This window comes from Hyla sarda, chromosome 1, assembly GCF_029499605.1.
Source record: "Hyla sarda isolate aHylSar1 chromosome 1, aHylSar1.hap1, whole genome shotgun sequence".
Lineage (NCBI taxonomy): Eukaryota > Metazoa > Chordata > Amphibia > Anura > Hylidae > Hyla > Hyla sarda.
The window spans coordinates 397,325,719-397,343,218 of NC_079189.1; the positions used below are offsets into that span (position 1 = coordinate 397,325,719).

The 17,500-nt window shown below is 40.7% G+C and overlaps 2 protein-coding genes across 5 annotated transcripts; both read right to left on the bottom strand.

The window, feature by feature from the left end:
• Positions 1-7,471: 7,471 nt before the first annotated feature.
• LOC130276969 (uncharacterized) lies at positions 7,472-12,469 on the bottom strand. Of its 4 annotated transcripts, none has more exons than XM_056527076.1 (12): positions 12,377-12,469; positions 12,152-12,292; positions 11,931-12,056; positions 11,504-11,642; positions 10,641-10,941; positions 10,515-10,547; positions 10,263-10,398; positions 9,873-10,171; positions 9,395-9,704; positions 9,178-9,311; positions 8,581-9,071; positions 7,472-8,455 (listed from the first exon to the last, which is right to left on the bottom strand). In XM_056527076.1, the coding sequence occupies exons 4-12, from the start codon at positions 11,514-11,516 to the stop codon at positions 7,833-7,835; spliced, it is 2,340 nt and encodes a 779-aa protein (XP_056383051.1). In that variant the 5' UTR covers positions 11,517-11,642; positions 11,931-12,056; positions 12,152-12,292; positions 12,377-12,469; the 3' UTR covers positions 7,472-7,832. The 4 variants fall into 4 exon arrangements, with proteins under 4 accessions (XP_056383051.1, XP_056383042.1, XP_056383055.1 ...); XM_056527067.1 differs by having other exon boundaries at positions 11,504-11,812; XM_056527080.1 differs by having other exon boundaries at positions 10,641-10,936; positions 11,504-11,815.
• Positions 11,569-15,940, bottom strand: LOC130362827 (uncharacterized). The gene is made up of 11 exons (XM_056567915.1): positions 15,033-15,940; positions 14,644-14,955; positions 14,108-14,557; positions 13,143-13,347; positions 12,927-13,055; positions 12,697-12,830; positions 12,377-12,610; positions 12,152-12,292; positions 11,935-12,056; positions 11,684-11,815; positions 11,569-11,642 (listed from the first exon to the last, which is right to left on the bottom strand). The coding sequence occupies exons 1-11, from the start codon at positions 15,281-15,283 to the stop codon at positions 11,569-11,571; spliced, it is 2,184 nt and encodes a 727-aa protein (XP_056423890.1). The 5' UTR covers positions 15,284-15,940.
• Between the last annotated feature and the right edge of the window lie 1,560 nt (positions 15,941-17,500).

Below are 17,500 nucleotides of genomic sequence, written 5' to 3' on the forward strand. Positions count from 1 at the left end.
GGTGACCGTCAGCGGTCCCCATTACCCAATTCTCGGTTACCTGTAAAATAACAGAGGTCTTTGAAAGGCTTATTGATTTTCACATTCACTCTCATGTACAATCCCCTGAATCTCATTGCTTCTATTACAGGTGGACTTTTTTTATACCGAGAATTGGGTAATGGTGACCGTCAGCGGTCCCCATTACCCAATTCTCGGTTACCTGTAAAATAACAGAGGTCTTTGAAAGGCTTATTGATTTTCACATTCACTCTCATGTACAATCCCCTGAATCTCATTGCTTCTATTACAGGTGGACTTTTTTTATACCGAGAATTGGGTAATGGTGACCGTCAGCGGTCCCCATTACCCAATTCTCGGTTACCTGTAAAATAACAGAGGTCTTTGAAAGGCTTATTGATTTTCACATTCACTCTCATGTACAATCCCCTGAATCTCATTGCTTCTATTACAGGTGGACTTTTTTTATACCGAGAATTGGGTAATGGTGACCGTCAGCGGTCCCCATTACCCAATTCTCGGTTACCTGTAAAATAACAGAGGTCTTTGAAAGGCTTATTGATTTTCACATTCACTCTCATGTACAATCCCCTGAATCTCATTGCTTCTATTACAGGTGGACTTTTTTTATACCGAGAATTGGGTAATGGTGACCGTCAGCGGTCCCCATTACCCAATTCTCGGTTACCTGTAAAATAACAGAGGTCTTTGAAAGGCTTATTGATTTTCACATTCACTCTCATGTACAATCCCCTGAATCTCATTGCTTCTATTACAGGTGGACTTTTTTTATACCGAGAATTGGGTAATGGTGACCGTCAGCGGTCCCCATTACCCAATTCTCGGTTACCTGTAAAATAACAGAGGTCTTTGAAAGGCTTATTGATTTTCACATTCACTCTCATGTACAATCCCCTGAATCTCATTGCTTCTATTACAGGTGGACTTTTTTTATACCGAGAATTGGGTAATGGTGACCGTCAGCGGTCCCCATTACCCAATTCTCGGTTACCTGTAAAATAACAGAGGTCTTTGAAAGGCTTATTGATTTTCACATTCACTCTCATGTACAATCCCCTGAATCTCATTGCTTCTATTACAGGTGGACTTTTTTTATACCGAGAATTGGGTAATGGTGACCGTCAGCGGTCCCCATTACCCAATTCTCGGTTACCTGTAAAATAACAGAGGTCTTTGAAAGGCTTATTGATTTTCACATTCACTCTCATGTACAATCCCCTGAATCTCATTGCTTCTATTACAGGTGGACTTTTTTTATACCGAGAATTGGGTAATGGTGACCGTCAGCGGTCCCCATTACCCAATTCTCGGTTACCTGTAAAATAACAGAGGTCTTTGAAAGGCTTATTGATTTTCACATTCACTCTCATGTACAATCCCCTGAATCTCATTGCTTCTATTACAGGTGGACTTTTTTTATACCGAGAATTGGGTAATGGTGACCGTCAGCGGTCCCCATTACCCAATTCTCGGTTACCTGTAAAATAACAGAGGTCTTTGAAAGGCTTATTGATTTTCACATTCACTCTCATGTACAATCCCCTGAATCTCATTGCTTCTATTACAGGTGGACTTTTTTTATACCGAGAATTGGGTAATGGTGACCGTCAGCGGTCCCCATTACCCAATTCTCGGTTACCTGTAAAATAACAGAGGTCTTTGAAAGGCTTATTGATTTTCACATTCACTCTCATGTACAATCCCCTGAATCTCATTGCTTCTATTACAGGTGGACTTTTTTTATACCGAGAATTGGGTAATGGTGACCGTCAGCGGTCCCCATTACCCAATTCTCGGTTACCTGTAAAATAACAGAGGTCTTTGAAAGGCTTATTGATTTTCACATTCACTCTCATGTACAATCCCCTGAATCTCATTGCTTCTATTACAGGTGGACTTTTTTTATACCGAGAATTGGGTAATGGTGACCGTCAGCGGTCCCCATTACCCAATTCTCGGTTACCTGTAAAATAACAGAGGTCTTTGAAAGGCTTATTGATTTTCACATTCACTCTCATGTACAATCCCCTGAATCTCATTGCTTCTATTACAGGTGGACTTTTTTTATACCGAGAATTGGGTAATGGTGACCGTCAGCGGTCCCCATTACCCAATTCTCGGTTACCTGTAAAATAACAGAGGTCTTTGAAAGGCTTATTGATTTTCACATTCACTCTCATGTACAATCCCCTGAATCTCATTGCTTCTATTACAGGTGGACTTTTTTTATACCGAGAATTGGGTAATGGTGACCGTCAGCGGTCCCCATTACCCAATTCTCGGTTACCTGTAAAATAACAGAGGTCTTTGAAAGGCTTATTGATTTTCACATTCACTCTCATGTACAATCCCCTGAATCTCATTGCTTCTATTACAGGTGGACTTTTTTTATACCGAGAATTGGGTAATGGTGACCGTCAGCGGTCCCCATTACCCAATTCTCGGTTACCTGTAAAATAACAGAGGTCTTTGAAAGGCTTATTGATTTTCACATTCACTCTCATGTACAATCCCCTGAATCTCATTGCTTCTATTACAGGTGGACTTTTTTTATACCGAGAATTGGGTAATGGTGACCGTCAGCGGTCCCCATTACCCAATTCTCGGTTACCTGTAAAATAACAGAGGTCTTTGAAAGGCTTATTGATTTTCACATTCACTCTCATGTACAATCCCCTGAATCTCATTGCTTCTATTACAGGTGGACTTTTTTTATACCGAGAATTGGGTAATGGTGACCGTCAGCGGTCCCCATTACCCAATTCTCGGTTACCTGTAAAATAACAGAGGTCTTTGAAAGGCTTATTGATTTTCACATTCACTCTCATGTACAATCCCCTGAATCTCATTGCTTCTATTACAGGTGGACTTTTTTTATACCGAGAATTGGGTAATGGTGACCGTCAGCGGTCCCCATTACCCAATTCTCGGTTACCTGTAAAATAACAGAGGTCTTTGAAAGGCTTATTGATTTTCACATTCACTCTCATGTACAATCCCCTGAATCTCATTGCTTCTATTACAGGTGGACTTTTTTTATACCGAGAATTGGGTAATGGTGACCGTCAGCGGTCCCCATTACCCAATTCTCGGTTACCTGTAAAATAACAGAGGTCTTTGAAAGGCTTATTGATTTTCACATTCACTCTCATGTACAATCCCCTGAATCTCATTGCTTCTATTACAGGTGGACTTTTTTTATACCGAGAATTGGGTAATGGTGACCGTCAGCGGTCCCCATTACCCAATTCTCGGTTACCTGTAAAATAACAGAGGTCTTTGAAAGGCTTATTGATTTTCACATTCACTCTCATGTACAATCCCCTGAATCTCATTGCTTCTATTACAGGTGGACTTTTTTTATACCGAGAATTGGGTAATGGTGACCGTCAGCGGTCCCCATTACCCAATTCTCGGTTACCTGTAAAATAACAGAGGTCTTTGAAAGGCTTATTGATTTTCACATTCACTCTCATGTACAATCCCCTGAATCTCATTGCTTCTATTACAGGTGGACTTTTTTTATACCGAGAATTGGGTAATGGTGACCGTCAGCGGTCCCCATTACCCAATTCTCGGTTACCTGTAAAATAACAGAGGTCTTTGAAAGGCTTATTGATTTTCACATTCACTCTCATGTACAATCCCCTGAATCTCATTGCTTCTATTACAGGTGGACTTTTTTTATACCGAGAATTGGGTAATGGTGACCGTCAGCGGTCCCCATTACCCAATTCTCGGTTACCTGTAAAATAACAGAGGTCTTTGAAAGGCTTATTGATTTTCACATTCACTCTCATGTACAATCCCCTGAATCTCATTGCTTCTATTACAGGTGGACTTTTTTTATACCGAGAATTGGGTAATGGTGACCGTCAGCGGTCCCCATTACCCAATTCTCGGTTACCTGTAAAATAACAGAGGTCTTTGAAAGGCTTATTGATTTTCACATTCACTCTCATGTACAATCCCCTGAATCTCATTGCTTCTATTACAGGTGGACTTTTTTTATACCGAGAATTGGGTAATGGTGACCGTCAGCGGTCCCCATTACCCAATTCTCGGTTACCTGTAAAATAACAGAGGTCTTTGAAAGGCTTATTGATTTTCACATTCACTCTCATGTACAATCCCCTGAATCTCATTGCTTCTATTACAGGTGGACTTTTTTTATACCGAGAATTGGGTAATGGTGACCGTCAGCGGTCCCCATTACCCAATTCTCGGTTACCTGTAAAATAACAGAGGTCTTTGAAAGGCTTATTGATTTTCACATTCACTCTCATGTACAATCCCCTGAATCTCATTGCTTCTATTACAGGTGGACTTTTTTTATACCGAGAATTGGGTAATGGTGACCGTCAGCGGTCCCCATTACCCAATTCTCGGTTACCTGTAAAATAACAGAGGTCTTTGAAAGGCTTATTGATTTTCACATTCACTCTCATGTACAATCCCCTGAATCTCATTGCTTCTATTACAGGTGGACTTTTTTTATACCGAGAATTGGGTAATGGTGACCGTCAGCGGTCCCCATTACCCAATTCTCGGTTACCTGTAAAATAACAGAGGTCTTTGAAAGGCTTATTGATTTTCACATTCACTCTCATGTACAATCCCCTGAATCTCATTGCTTCTATTACAGGTGGACTTTTTTTATACCGAGAATTGGGTAATGGTGACCGTCAGCGGTCCCCATTACCCAATTCTCGGTTACCTGTAAAATAACAGAGGTCTTTGAAAGGCTTATTGATTTTCACATTCACTCTCATGTACAATCCCCTGAATCTCATTGCTTCTATTACAGGTGGACTTTTTTTATACCGAGAATTGGGTAATGGTGACCGTCAGCGGTCCCCATTACCCAATTCTCGGTTACCTGTAAAATAACAGAGGTCTTTGAAAGGCTTATTGATTTTCACATTCACTCTCATGTACAATCCCCTGAATCTCATTGCTTCTATTACAGGTGGACTTTTTTTATACCGAGAATTGGGTAATGGTGACCGTCAGCGGTCCCCATTACCCAATTCTCGGTTACCTGTAAAATAACAGAGGTCTTTGAAAGGCTTATTGATTTTCACATTCACTCTCATGTACAATCCCCTGAATCTCATTGCTTCTATTACAGGTGGACTTTTTTTATACCGAGAATTGGGTAATGGTGACCGTCAGCGGTCCCCATTACCCAATTCTCGGTTACCTGTAAAATAACAGAGGTCTTTGAAAGGCTTATTGATTTTCACATTCACTCTCATGTACAATCCCCTGAATCTCATTGCTTCTATTACAGGTGGACTTTTTTTATACCGAGAATTGGGTAATGGTGACCGTCAGCGGTCCCCATTACCCAATTCTCGGTTACCTGTAAAATAACAGAGGTCTTTGAAAGGCTTATTGATTTTCACATTCACTCTCATGTACAATCCCCTGAATCTCATTGCTTCTATTACAGGTGGACTTTTTTTATACCGAGAATTGGGTAATGGTGACCGTCAGCGGTCCCCATTACCCAATTCTCGGTTACCTGTAAAATAAAGATCTTTGGAAGCCTTATTGATTCATTGCACCATTCTCTCTCATGTATAATGCCCTGAATGGCACTGCTCACAGACAGACTTTTTTTTTTTATACCGAGTGACTGTGAAAATGTTTTTTTTTGTTTAATAAATGCACTTTAATTTCCCTGCACTTTCATCAATTCACATAGAGTCTTTATATTTTGGAATAAGTAAAATAACTTTATTAATTAATGCAAAGGTAAAAAAAACATACGTCAGTGGTCACCATTAGAGATGAGCGAACTTACAGTAAATTCGATTCGTCACGAACTTCTCGGCTCAGCAGTTGATGACTTATCTTGCATAAATGAGTTCAGCTTTCAGGTGCTCCCGTGGGCTGGAAAAGGTGGATACAGTCCTAGGAGACTTTTTCCTAGGAATGTATCCACCTTTTCCAGCCCACCGGAGCACCCGAAGGCTGAAATAATTTACGCAGGATAAGTCATCAACTGCCGAGCCGAGAAGTTCGTGACGAATTGAATTTACTGTAAGTTCGCTCATCTCTAGTCACCATTACCCAATTCTCGGTTACCTGTAAAATAACATAGATCTTTGAAAGCCTTATTGATTTTCGAATTCACTCTCATGTACAATCCCCTGAATCTCATTGCTTCTATTACAGGTGGACTTTTTTTATACCGAGAATTGGGTAATGATGACCATCAGCGGTCCCCATTACCCAATTCTCGGTTACCTGTAAAATAACTTAGGTCTTTAAAAGCCTTATTGATTTTCACATTCACTCTCATGCAAATCCCCTTAATGGCACTGCTTCTATTACAGGTGGACTTTTTTTATACCGAGAATTGGGTAGTGGTGACCGTCAGCGGTCCCCATTACCCAATTCTCGGTTACCTGTAAAATAAAGATCTTTTTAAGCCTTATTGATTCATTGCACCATTCTCTCTCATGTATAATGCCCTGAATGGCATTGCTTCTATTACAGGTGGACTTTTTTTATACCGAGAATTGGGTAATGGTGACCGTCAGCGGTCCCCATTACCCAATTCTCGGTTACCTGTAAAATAACAGAGGTCTTTGAAAGGCTTATTGATTTTCACATTCACTCTCATGTACAATCCCCTGAATCTCATTGCTTCTATTACAGGTGGACTTTTTTTATACCGAGAATTGGGTAATGGTGACCGTCAGCGGTCCCCATTACCCAATTCTCGGTTACCTGTAAAATAACTTAGGTCTTTGAAAGCCTTATTGATTTTCGAATTCACTCGCATGTACAATCCCCTGAATGGCATTGCTTCTATTACAGGTGGACTTTTTTTATACCGAGAATTGGGTAGTGGTGACCGTCAGCGGTCCCCATTACCCAATTCTCGGTTACCTGTAAAATAACAGAGGTCTTTGAAAGGCTTATTGATTTTCACATTCACTCTCATGTACAATCCCCTGAATCTCATTGCTTCTATTACAGGTGGACTTTTTTTATACCGAGAATTGGGTAATGGTGACCGTCAGCGGTCCCCATTACCCAATTCTCGGTTACCTGTAAAATAACAGAGGTCTTTGAAAGGCTTATTGATTTTCACATTCACTCTCATGTACAATCCCCTGAATAGCACTGCTTCTATTACAGGTGGACTTTTTTTATACCGAGAATTGGGTAGTGGTGACCGTCAGCGGTCCCCATTACCCAATTCTCGGTTACCTGTAAAATAAAGATCTTTGGAAGCCTTATTGATTCATTGCACCATTCTATCTCATGTATAATGCCCTGAATGGCACTGCTCACAGACAGACTTTTTTTTTATACCGAGTGACTGTGATAATGGGTTTTTTAGTTTAATAAATGCACTTTAATCAATTCACATAGAGTCTTTATATTTTGGAATAAGTAAAATAACTTTATTAATAATGCAAAGGTAAAAAAAAAAAACATCATAATTAAAGATGAGTGAATCGAATCTAACAACAGTTCAATAATTTAAGAATAATTAACAGAATGGTGAAAAAAACATTTTAACAAGAATATACTGATTTATCAATCAGCCTGAAACCCTTCTTGTCTGTTTTTTCTCACAGCAACCAATCACAGCTCAACTTTCACATTACCAGAGCTTTGTTAAAATATAGAAGTTGAGCTGTGATTGTTTGCTGTGAGAAAAAGGACATGTAGGGTTTAAGGCTGATTGGTAAATCTCCCCAATTATCTTAATATTACACTTTGACAAATCATAGCATTATTTATTATAACAATAAATTCAAACATACAATAAATAAAGTAGCATGAGGTCAAGTTTCAAGCCAACTTAGATCTTTTCCTTCACCAAATGAGTTTTTACGGACACCATAGTCAAATAACAGTTCTGTGCCAGGTGGCAGGTTTCTCTTGGCCTCAAAGAGAATAACTGGCTGTTTTCCGTCCTTAATATGTTTCACCACAGGTTTTAGATTTGCTCTTTTGCATGAATGATTAATCAGCCTCCCAAAAGTCGACAACATGTCTTGGTGGCACAGGCAAGGTATATTTGTCGCATTTATGCACATCTTCTTCCCTTTGTCCTGGAAGAAGAAGCTATAGCATTTCTCATCAGTCAATGTTTTTTGCAGCTCCTCAGCCTCCTTGCCGTCCATTAAGACTCCGTGATAGTCACATACAATCTCTCCTTTCTGAAAAACCCGACTGGTTTTAAGGGAGTGACCACCTGTTTTTTTATCCTCCACTGCAACAAGTCCTGGCCACTCCTGGGAGTCTATTAAAGCTTTAACATGTTCCATAGTGTCCTCTTTTCTTCTCGGTTCTTGAGGTCTCCAGGCCTGCAGAATGTCAAATGTTCTTGGCACATTGGTGTCCCAGGCCTGATGTTCCATATAAGCCTTCACTTGTTCTTTGCTGGGAAGATTCCTGAAATGATCTACACAAGAAAAAAAAGTAAAAGGTGACAGTTAGTATACCAAATAAATAACATTGCTGCCCTAACAATTGCGTCATTTCAATTAGAATGCAGTTGAAAAAGGGAAATATTAATAAGAAACTTACCAACAACATCCTTGATACGATCTGTATATTGTGTTCGTCTCCATTTATCCAGGCAGTATTGTGCATTGAGTTGGCTGGCCTGCCTACATACACTTAAGGATGGAGGGGACTGGTTGAGGCCTAAAGGATATATTTGAAGTAATCTTTTGAAGCTCTCCTCTTTAAGGTCTACAAGGTCTTCAATGCTTGCAGTGCTTTCCGCTCCTCCTTCCTCTTCTGCTTCTTCTTGATCTTCTTCTGATTCTTCTTCTTCTCCTTCTCTCCTCCTCTTTTTATGAGACGGTCCACTGCTCTCAGTTTCATTTCCACCACTCAATGTGGTGAGAATATGCATACCCTGGATAACTGCATTTTTACTGAATCCGAGTCGGCTGATGTCCAGGTGGATATAATTATTAACAGTGTCTCTATCTTCCTGGCATAGATTGTCATCAGCCCACTGATCAAATGCCTCTATTGCCTCTTTTCCAGATACTACAGGCATCTTAAACCTAAAGGACATAAAAAAAGGCATTGTTAGCAGTGATACAGGACACTTTAGTGGTGCAAGACAGTAAATATAATACCTAATTATTCTCAGACCTACTGATTACTTACTTCTCATGGAGTCTCTTTAAGTCATTGCAGGGATTTGTGACTCGTTTTCCTTTGCACGACACAAAGAACTCCACTGTCTTTGATTCCTTTGCCAGTTGGGTTGGTCGGATATCTTTAAAGTATATGCTGAACAGCTATAGGAAGGAAACAAGTGTTAAGGAATTGCCTCGCTATGATATAAATAATAAATAAATAATTTATTTTCTTAAACACTTACCAGCTCCTCTTCATCCGTAAGCGCAATAGCAGTCCCTTGTGTTTTCACAATGCAGACCCTCTTTTTGGTGCTTCCATCAAAATAGGTGGTATATTTCCTCTCCAGCCAATCTTTAACCATCAGGTTTTGGACCACAGATGGTTTGCGAAGATGATTAAGAATCAGCAAAGCTTCAAGGTAGTAGCATGTGATGGTCTTATCTTTGTCATCTAGTCCACAATCTCCGACTGACCGAGAGAACATGTTTACCACATGGGGCTTTGCTGCTGCTAGTACTCTGCGGCAATCCATAGGGTTTAGATGTCTGTCGCTGATAAAGAAAAAAATAAACATAGTTGGGTTAATTTAAAAAAATCATAAACTATACAGAGCCATGCAATACCAATATTAATAAGGTAGTAACTACAAAATATTTGGGACTATATTCCCACCGCCCCCTGTCTAATTATTTAGTTCTAATGGCCTAACCCATGCTTACATTTTTTGTGGCTTTTTGTTGAATTTCTGGTTAATCTCTTCATTTATGTTCTTCAGTTCTGCAAGGAAGGCCTGGGCAGACTCTTTGGTGTCCTCCCCAATGGTTTCATGGAAGTTTTCTGAAATCACAAATCTAGTGAACTGCTGGATATGGTTAAGATAATTTTTGATGGTGCTTATAGTCGTCTTCAAACGCAAGTGGGTGCTCACAAATAGTTTGGTTTTCTCTGGATCATTGAGAAATCCCAAAGAGATCTCATCCGGGCTCATGAAATATAAGTAGCGGGAAACATTTTCTACCTGATAGAAAAGACATAGATGTCAGTTAAGATATTCAATGCCTAACAAGGTTCCTGTAATGCATACAAAGTGATAGAAAAATCATACAAACCATTTGCCTTATGCCCAACTCTGAGAACTGAATTGCCAGGTATTCTCTGAAGTTCAGAAACATTTGAGAATTCACATCATGCTTCTTGTGGACACCAGCCTCAGTCAATTTTCTTCTTAGGGTTACAGAGCTACTCCTGAAACAAACAGTGAACAATTAATGTGCATACTATCCATTAGTGGGTACACTAGAATCATTGTAGTGTTATAATACACCCATATTACAAAATTTTAGAAAGGAAATTAAACTTACTGATCCTGTTCAGTAACTTCATCAGATGGTTGCCTAAGGATGCACATAAAATCAGCATTAACATTTGATAGATTGATAGATAGATAGATAGATAGGTTGATAGATACTAAAGTATATATTACTTACTTTTCAGATGGTTTTTCTGCTACAATGCATCCATGACGCTCCAAAAAATCTACAAAGAACTCTTGTGCACTGGAAAATCCACTCTTCTTGTCATTGACGCTGTCATAGAAGACAATACTCAAAGACTCCGCAACTTTACGCATTCTCTTCTTTGCTTCCTCCACCTCTTGGGTGATTTCAGCTTCAGTTGCTGTTTTCATGCACACCTTGCGGAGGTGAACCGACAGCTTTCCTTGCATTCTCATGCAATACTTGCAGCCCAATGGAGTGCGGTTTTCCTTCTGGTATGAGGCCATCTTTTCTGAAAGAGATAAAGAGATATTGATTTAAATATATAACAATTCAAAATGCTTGCTTAATAAAACTGTGAGAGGCCAGGATCCAGAAGAGCAGTCTAGGAGAACAGTCCAGGAGATGAATGTCCAGCTAAGAAGGAGTTGAGAACTTGCTTCCAGTAGCTTGGCAAAAAGTGAACTGCTGGCCTAGTTTCTGGAAGCTGTATTTATGTAAGTCAGTGACCAATGAGATTGCAGTATGAGACAAAACATGACACCTTCTAACATAATGAAAATTTTTGACACCTCCAAGGTGCCCAAATTTCACACCTAGTCACAAGGAGTGGTTTCTGTTCACACCTACCCACATTCCAGTAGTAGGCCTGAAAAAAGCAACTAATTTATTCCATGAGTAAAAACAGAAACATTATGTTACAATTTGAAAATTATAAGTGACATTTTTAACCTATAGTAACCTAATAAATAAATATGGATAAATATGATGAATGTGCCTTCCCTTATGAAGCCAAACATGTTTTTCCGTGAATTTCTGTCTCATAACAGCTCAGCGATCCTCATAGCAAGCACCTTGATACATCATTGACCAACTTTATTTGGCCTCTGTCAGTGTTGTCTTGATCTCATCATCGCTGCTATGCTTCATGCACTTCCATGGCTGGACTCATTTCTTCGAAGCCTACTTCTTCTCCGGCAATCTTCAGTCCTTCTGAGGAATAAAAAAGAAAGAAGAAAGTCCAACGTTATAACCTGATATCAGAACATTCACTGCAACATCATTAACCAACTTTATTTTGGCCTCTGTCAGTGTTGTCTTGATCTCATCATGGCTGGACTCATTTTCTTCGAAGCCTAGTACTTCTCCGGCAATCTTCAGTCCTTCTGAGGAATAAAAAAGAAAGAAGAAAGTCCAACGTTATAACCTGATATCAGGACATTCACTGGAAGATTTGTGATTATCCACCAAATAAAATCAATCAATGTCTGGTATAGCTACCTGCTAGAGCTTGCTGATGGTGTCTGCCTCTGCTTCCTTGATCTTCTTGACATCGAGCTTGCTGGTGCTGCCTGCCTCTGCCTCTGTGACCTCGTTGACATAGCTGGCACTGAGGGAGCTTTTGCTCTGCACATAAAACATATATGAACATTAATATGCAATCATAGAAAGCATCCACTCATTAGCAAAACACAATGATATTATTTTGACAGTCTATTTACCTTGAAGTCCAGCCAGTATCATCCTGGTCACTTAGTGTGTCCTGGGAAGTTTTGTCCTCGTCTTGTTGGCTGTCGTCATCCTTTGGATCCAGAAGATGATCATGGGGCAAGCCAGGATGAAGGAGACTCGATTCCAGATTTCTTTATAGGAAATAAAAAAGACATAAATGACTTAGCAATCAATATTGCAGAGCTATAATTGCTTTGACTCCCACAATCAAGTACCTTGAGGTGCTGGCTTGTGGCTCATTTTCCATAACTTGCCCTGCTTGTACTACTAGCTGGTAGCCATGGCAAATATCTGTAAGGGTTTTTTCCAGATAGTTTCTTTCAGCCGTGAGGTTTGTATGCGCCAGATATTTGGCAAACATATTCTTTTCTGAATCAGAATAATTTGGAACGGTCCATGTCTCACAAACTCTTCTGACAAGCTGGCTAGAGATTTCCGGAAGTTTGAACCTAGAATTAAAAAGAAGATGGTAAACACATAAAATATGGCACTATATTTGCACTTTGAAATGATAAGTGACTCTTTTTAATCTTACTTCTTGTGGTACCGCAAGAGGTCATTTGAAACATTATATATTTCTTTTCCAGAAGTCGATATGAAGAAGTTTTCCTTTGGAGCGTTTCTGTGTACCAAATTTGGTCTCACTTTTTCAAAGTAGACTTTAAACCACTGTGGGAAAAAAAATATATATAAAAAATATATTAGAAATTATTGAAATTCATTTTCTCCACATTATGTCAACCCATAAACTTAGATAAAGCTTACCATTTCTTCCTCCTTGTTTAGCACAAAAGTAGCCACTTGCTGTGAAGCTGTCTTATGTAGCTTAACACCAATTATAGAAAGTTTCTCCCCATTATATGAGTGGGAGATACGTTCTTTCCACTCTGAAACCTAGGAGCCAAGAGTTGGAAAAGTTTAATGGACAGAAAAGCAAACCAACAATAAATATGAAAAAAAGAGGATGAAAAAGTTACTCACAGTCATATTTTCCACTACCCCTGGTCTTTGCAGATGCTTCAATACAAGCAGGGCCTCCAAATAATAAATTATTTCTAGATATGCTGTTCGATCAGTGTTTCCACCTTGTACATCCTTTAAACACTGTATGAATGATGGTTTTGCCACATCTAGAAGCCTGCGACATTCCTGGGGTGTCTTCGAAGTGGTTGTCAATGCCTGGTACCTAAAAATAAGATATATAGGATATTACATATATATATATAGAGAGAGAGAGAGAGAGAGAGAGAAAGAGAGAGAGAGAGAGAGAAAGAGAGAGAGAGAGAGAGAGAGAGAGAGAGAGAGAGAGAGAGAATTTTGCTATATCTACAAGCAAGCAGCATTGCAGGGGTATATTCAATGACATTGTCAATCGCAGGTACATTAAACTAAGAAGCATATCATAATACTGTACAAAATAAGATGCATTTAATATTACTTTATATATCAAAATATAGGTTGCAATACTAAGTGTACATCCCATGCAGTTTCGGGGTAGGCACATTCCACATTAGACAATTACCATAACAATAGGCTACCTTTGACACCTTACAAGTTTGGCTGCTTAGCACTGTTACCTTTGTCACCTTGGCACAAGGTCGGCTCCAGTGTGACTAATTAAATTAAGTTTTGCAGCTAAGGTATTCTATTGCTATGGAAATTGTCTGATACAAAAGCTATGGAATGTGCCTGCCCCCGAAACTGCATGAAATGTACACTTAGTATTGCAACCTATATTTTTATATATAAAGTCATATTGAATGCATTTTCTTTTGTACAGTATTATGATATGCTTCTTAGTTTTAGATACCAGGGATTGTCTGATGCCAAAGCTATGGAGTGTGTTATATCTTTATATTCAAGAAATGTTTTGATGCAAATGCTAAAAAGTAACCTAGAGAAACATTTACAGAGAGTAACTTATATTAATAGAGAGACTAGCTCACCGTTTGCTGACAACCTCTCTAGAAATCCCTTTTGACAACCTCTTTTGTATGTCTTCGGTAACTTTGTGAAAGAAATCGCAGGACTTATACAAAGTTGGATGTTTTGTAAAGAGGTTGGTGGATCTAAGCTGATAGGTCATGAACCTCCGGACATGTTTCAGGTAGTTGAAGATGGTCTGGTTTGCTAGATTCAAATCCCTTAGCTTGGTAAAGAAGGAGTTGGCCTTTTCCACATCCTTTACGAACTGCAGGTTTACAGTCTTTGGGTTCATGTAAAAAAGGAATCTTGCAACATCTTCAACCTCCTGTTTATAGTTATTGACCTTCAAAGTGTCCTTCAGATAGGAGGCAAAGCCCTTCAGCATTGGGTTGTCTAATGAATGACGTTGGTACAACCCCTCAGCCATCATCTTCTTTCTTGTATCCACTGTCCATTTTGTCTGTAGGATTCTAAAATTTAGAAGGAAAATGCAACTAGTTAGAATAAATACATTTTACCAATACTGAGAAGACATAGACTGTCATAGAACACTGACCTCTGTGTCTGACTATCCAGGATGTCATCAGTGTCCTCAACTTCTCCATCTTCTCTTCTTCTTTGCTCTTCCTCATGGTCTTCTTCTGAAATGCTGGCTCTCTCTTCTATATATTGGTCCTCGGTCTCGGCTGAAACATCTTCAATGTTTTCTTCAGGCTCCACATTGCCATGTGGGACCTCCAAATCCTCTTGAGGTTGCAATGTGTCCTCATCGTCTTCCATGGGAAATGGCTGTACTTGAGAGGCTGCTACTTGCAATATGGAGGTGGCAGCCGACAGAGAGGTAGATGTTCTCTCGTGTCTGATATTCCTATAATATAAAATGTGAATTTAGGTACTGGGATGGACTCACACATGAGATTATATACATACAGAGGTAGCACATACCTGTTTGAAGTTGGTTTGCCTGCTATAATAAAGCCCCTGTCCTCTAGAAAGGGTACAACATTTTCCAGAGATTCCAGAGACATGATCTTATCATAAAAAATGGTAGTGCCCTTCGATGCTATGTTGACCAGAATTTTTTTGGCCGATTCTAATGCAGCTTTCCTGGCCTCCTCAGTGTCTAGCTTCATACACTTTCTTTTCAGATGTGTAGAGAGACTCTTGTTGGGCATACAGCAGACAGGGCATGTCATCGGAGTTCTGTTATGGCTGTTTTAAGACAAATTTTTTAGATTATTCATTTATTTATACAACTTTAGTCTAACTATATATAATTATATATAAAATAAGATGCATATAATATTACTATATAAAATAAGCATATATTACTGTGTTTACAAGCAATGCAATCTGTATTTATATATATAAAAATATAGGTTGCAATACTAAGCCTACATTCCATGTACCACCACTGCAATGAAGATTGTAAAAACATAGCTAAATGAAGATACAATAACACATATTGTATATACAACTTTAGTCTACGTTTTAAAACACATACTTATAACAAATACATGTACTTACATTTTGGGTACAGACTCCATGATATCCTAAAGATTTTCCTTTTGGAGCCAAAACAATAAAATTTGCAGTAGTAGCCAAAAGACAAATGGAAAGGATATCAAAATCCTCAAATGAAGTAATCGCAAAAAGCACAAAATGGTTCGGAGTTCCAAAAAGCACAAAATTGAAGATCAGAGTGTCAGTGAATTTCCAACACCAGTCTGACCTAAACTGATCTCAGAACTGCCCTTTATACACAAAGATAGACTAACATGACCAATAGGAGTGCAAACATTTCATGTAGCTTGTGGCTCCAAGGTGTCCACATTGGCTCCAGTGTCCCTAATTAAATTATGTCTGGCAGCTAAGGTATTCTATTGTTCTGGAAATTGCCATAGCTACAAACTAAATAGGATGTACATTTAGTATTGCAACCTATAATATATATATATATATATATATATATATATATATATATATATATATATACTTCTTAGTTTTAGGTACAAGGGATTGACAATGTTATTGAATACACCCCACAATGTTGCATGCTTGTAGATATTGCAAAGTACTCTCTATTTCTCTCTCTTTCTCTCTCTCTCTTTCTCTCTCTTTCTCTCTCTTTCTCCCTCTTTCTCTTTTTCTTTCTCTCTCTCTCTCTCTCTCTCTCTCTTTCTTTCTCTTTCTCACTCTCTCTCTCTCTCTCTCTCTATATATATATATATATGAATGTCAAAGTCCCGGTTGTCGGCCAGGGGTAGGTGTGGGTCCCTGTGCCCAGGCAGGGTGCACTGAACCCGGGCAAGGCCTCCGGAAGGGTCCCCTGACAGACTTCCAGGCCTTGGGACCTTTGACGGAGAACCAGGGTGGGAGGCGCGGGTCCCTGTACCCAGGCAGGGCGCGCTATCCTTGGGCACAGGATCGTCGACGTGGACCCCCCGCGGCGGGGAGGCGGAAGCGTCGAGCGAGTACGGCGGGCGGTCCGCCGATGGGCCCCCGGCCCCAGGGGTGGTGCCGACGCGCCCCCCCGGACCTCACGGAGGCGAGAAAAAAAATGTCAAAGTCCCGGTTGTCGGCCAGGGGTAGGTGCGGGTCCCTGTGCCCAGGAAGGTCAACCGAACCCGGGCAAGGCCTCTGCAAAGGTCCCCTGACCGACTTCCAGGCCTGACGATTTTCTCGAAACTGAGAACCGCTATGATATCGGATTTGAAAGCTGAATCCAGGCGACAGTTCCACGAGTTGGGCATGTTGGAGTGGTACGCGTTCATAAAAGTGTATCGCAGCATCGCGACCGGGTACCTTCGAACGGCCACCTGTGCCAGAGAGCTGGGATGTCGAGTGAGTTGAGCGGGTTGAGCCAGGGCGGGAGGCGCGGGTCCCTGTACCCAGGCAGGGCGCGCTGTCCTTGGGCACAAGATCGGTGATGCGGACCCCTGATGAATGTCAAAGTCCCGGTTGTCGGCCAGGGGTAGGTGTGGGTCCCTGTGCCCAGGCAGGGTGCACTGAACCCGGGCAAGGCCTCCGGAAGGGTCCCCTGACAGACTTCCAGGCCTTGGGACCTTTGACGGAGAACCAGGGCGGGAGGCGCGGGTCCCTGTACCCAGGCAGGGCGCGCTGTCCTTGGGCACAGGTTTGTCGATGTTGACCCCCCCGTGGCGGGGAGGCGGAAGTGTCGAGCGAGTCGAGCGAGTACGGCGGGCGGTCCGCCGATGGGCCCCCGGCCCCAGGGGTGGTGCCGACGCGCCCCCCCGGACCCCACGGAGGCGAGAAAAAAAATGTCAAAGTCCCGGTTGTCGGCCAGGGGTAGGTGCGGGTCCCTGTGCCCAGGAAGGTCAACCGAACCCGGGCAAGGCCTCTGCAAAGGTCCCCTGACCGACTTCCAGGCCTGACGATTTTCTCGAAACTGA

Bases quoted from the DNA above. Each gene is read 5' to 3' on its own strand.
- LOC130276969 (XM_056527076.1), bottom strand. The intron at 10,548-10,640 runs GTAAGTAATATA...GTGCATCCTTAG, and splicing joins GCAGAAAAACCATCTGAAAA to GCAACCATCTGATGAAGTTA. The intron at 9,072-9,177 runs GTAAGTAATCAG...TATGTCCTTTAG, and splicing joins TTAAAGAGACTCCATGAGAA to GTTTAAGATGCCTGTAGTAT.
- LOC130362827 (XM_056567915.1), bottom strand. From the start codon at position 15,283: ATGACATGCCCTGTCTGCTGTATGCCCAACAAGAGTCTCTCTACACAT. The intron at 13,056-13,142 runs GTGAGTAACTTT...CTTGGCTCCTAG, and splicing joins GGGTAGTGGAAAATATGACT to GTTTCAGAGTGGAAAGAACG. The intron at 12,057-12,151 runs GTAAATAGACTG...TTTTATGTGCAG, and splicing joins GATACTGGCTGGACTTCAAG to AGCAAAAGCTCCCTCAGTGC.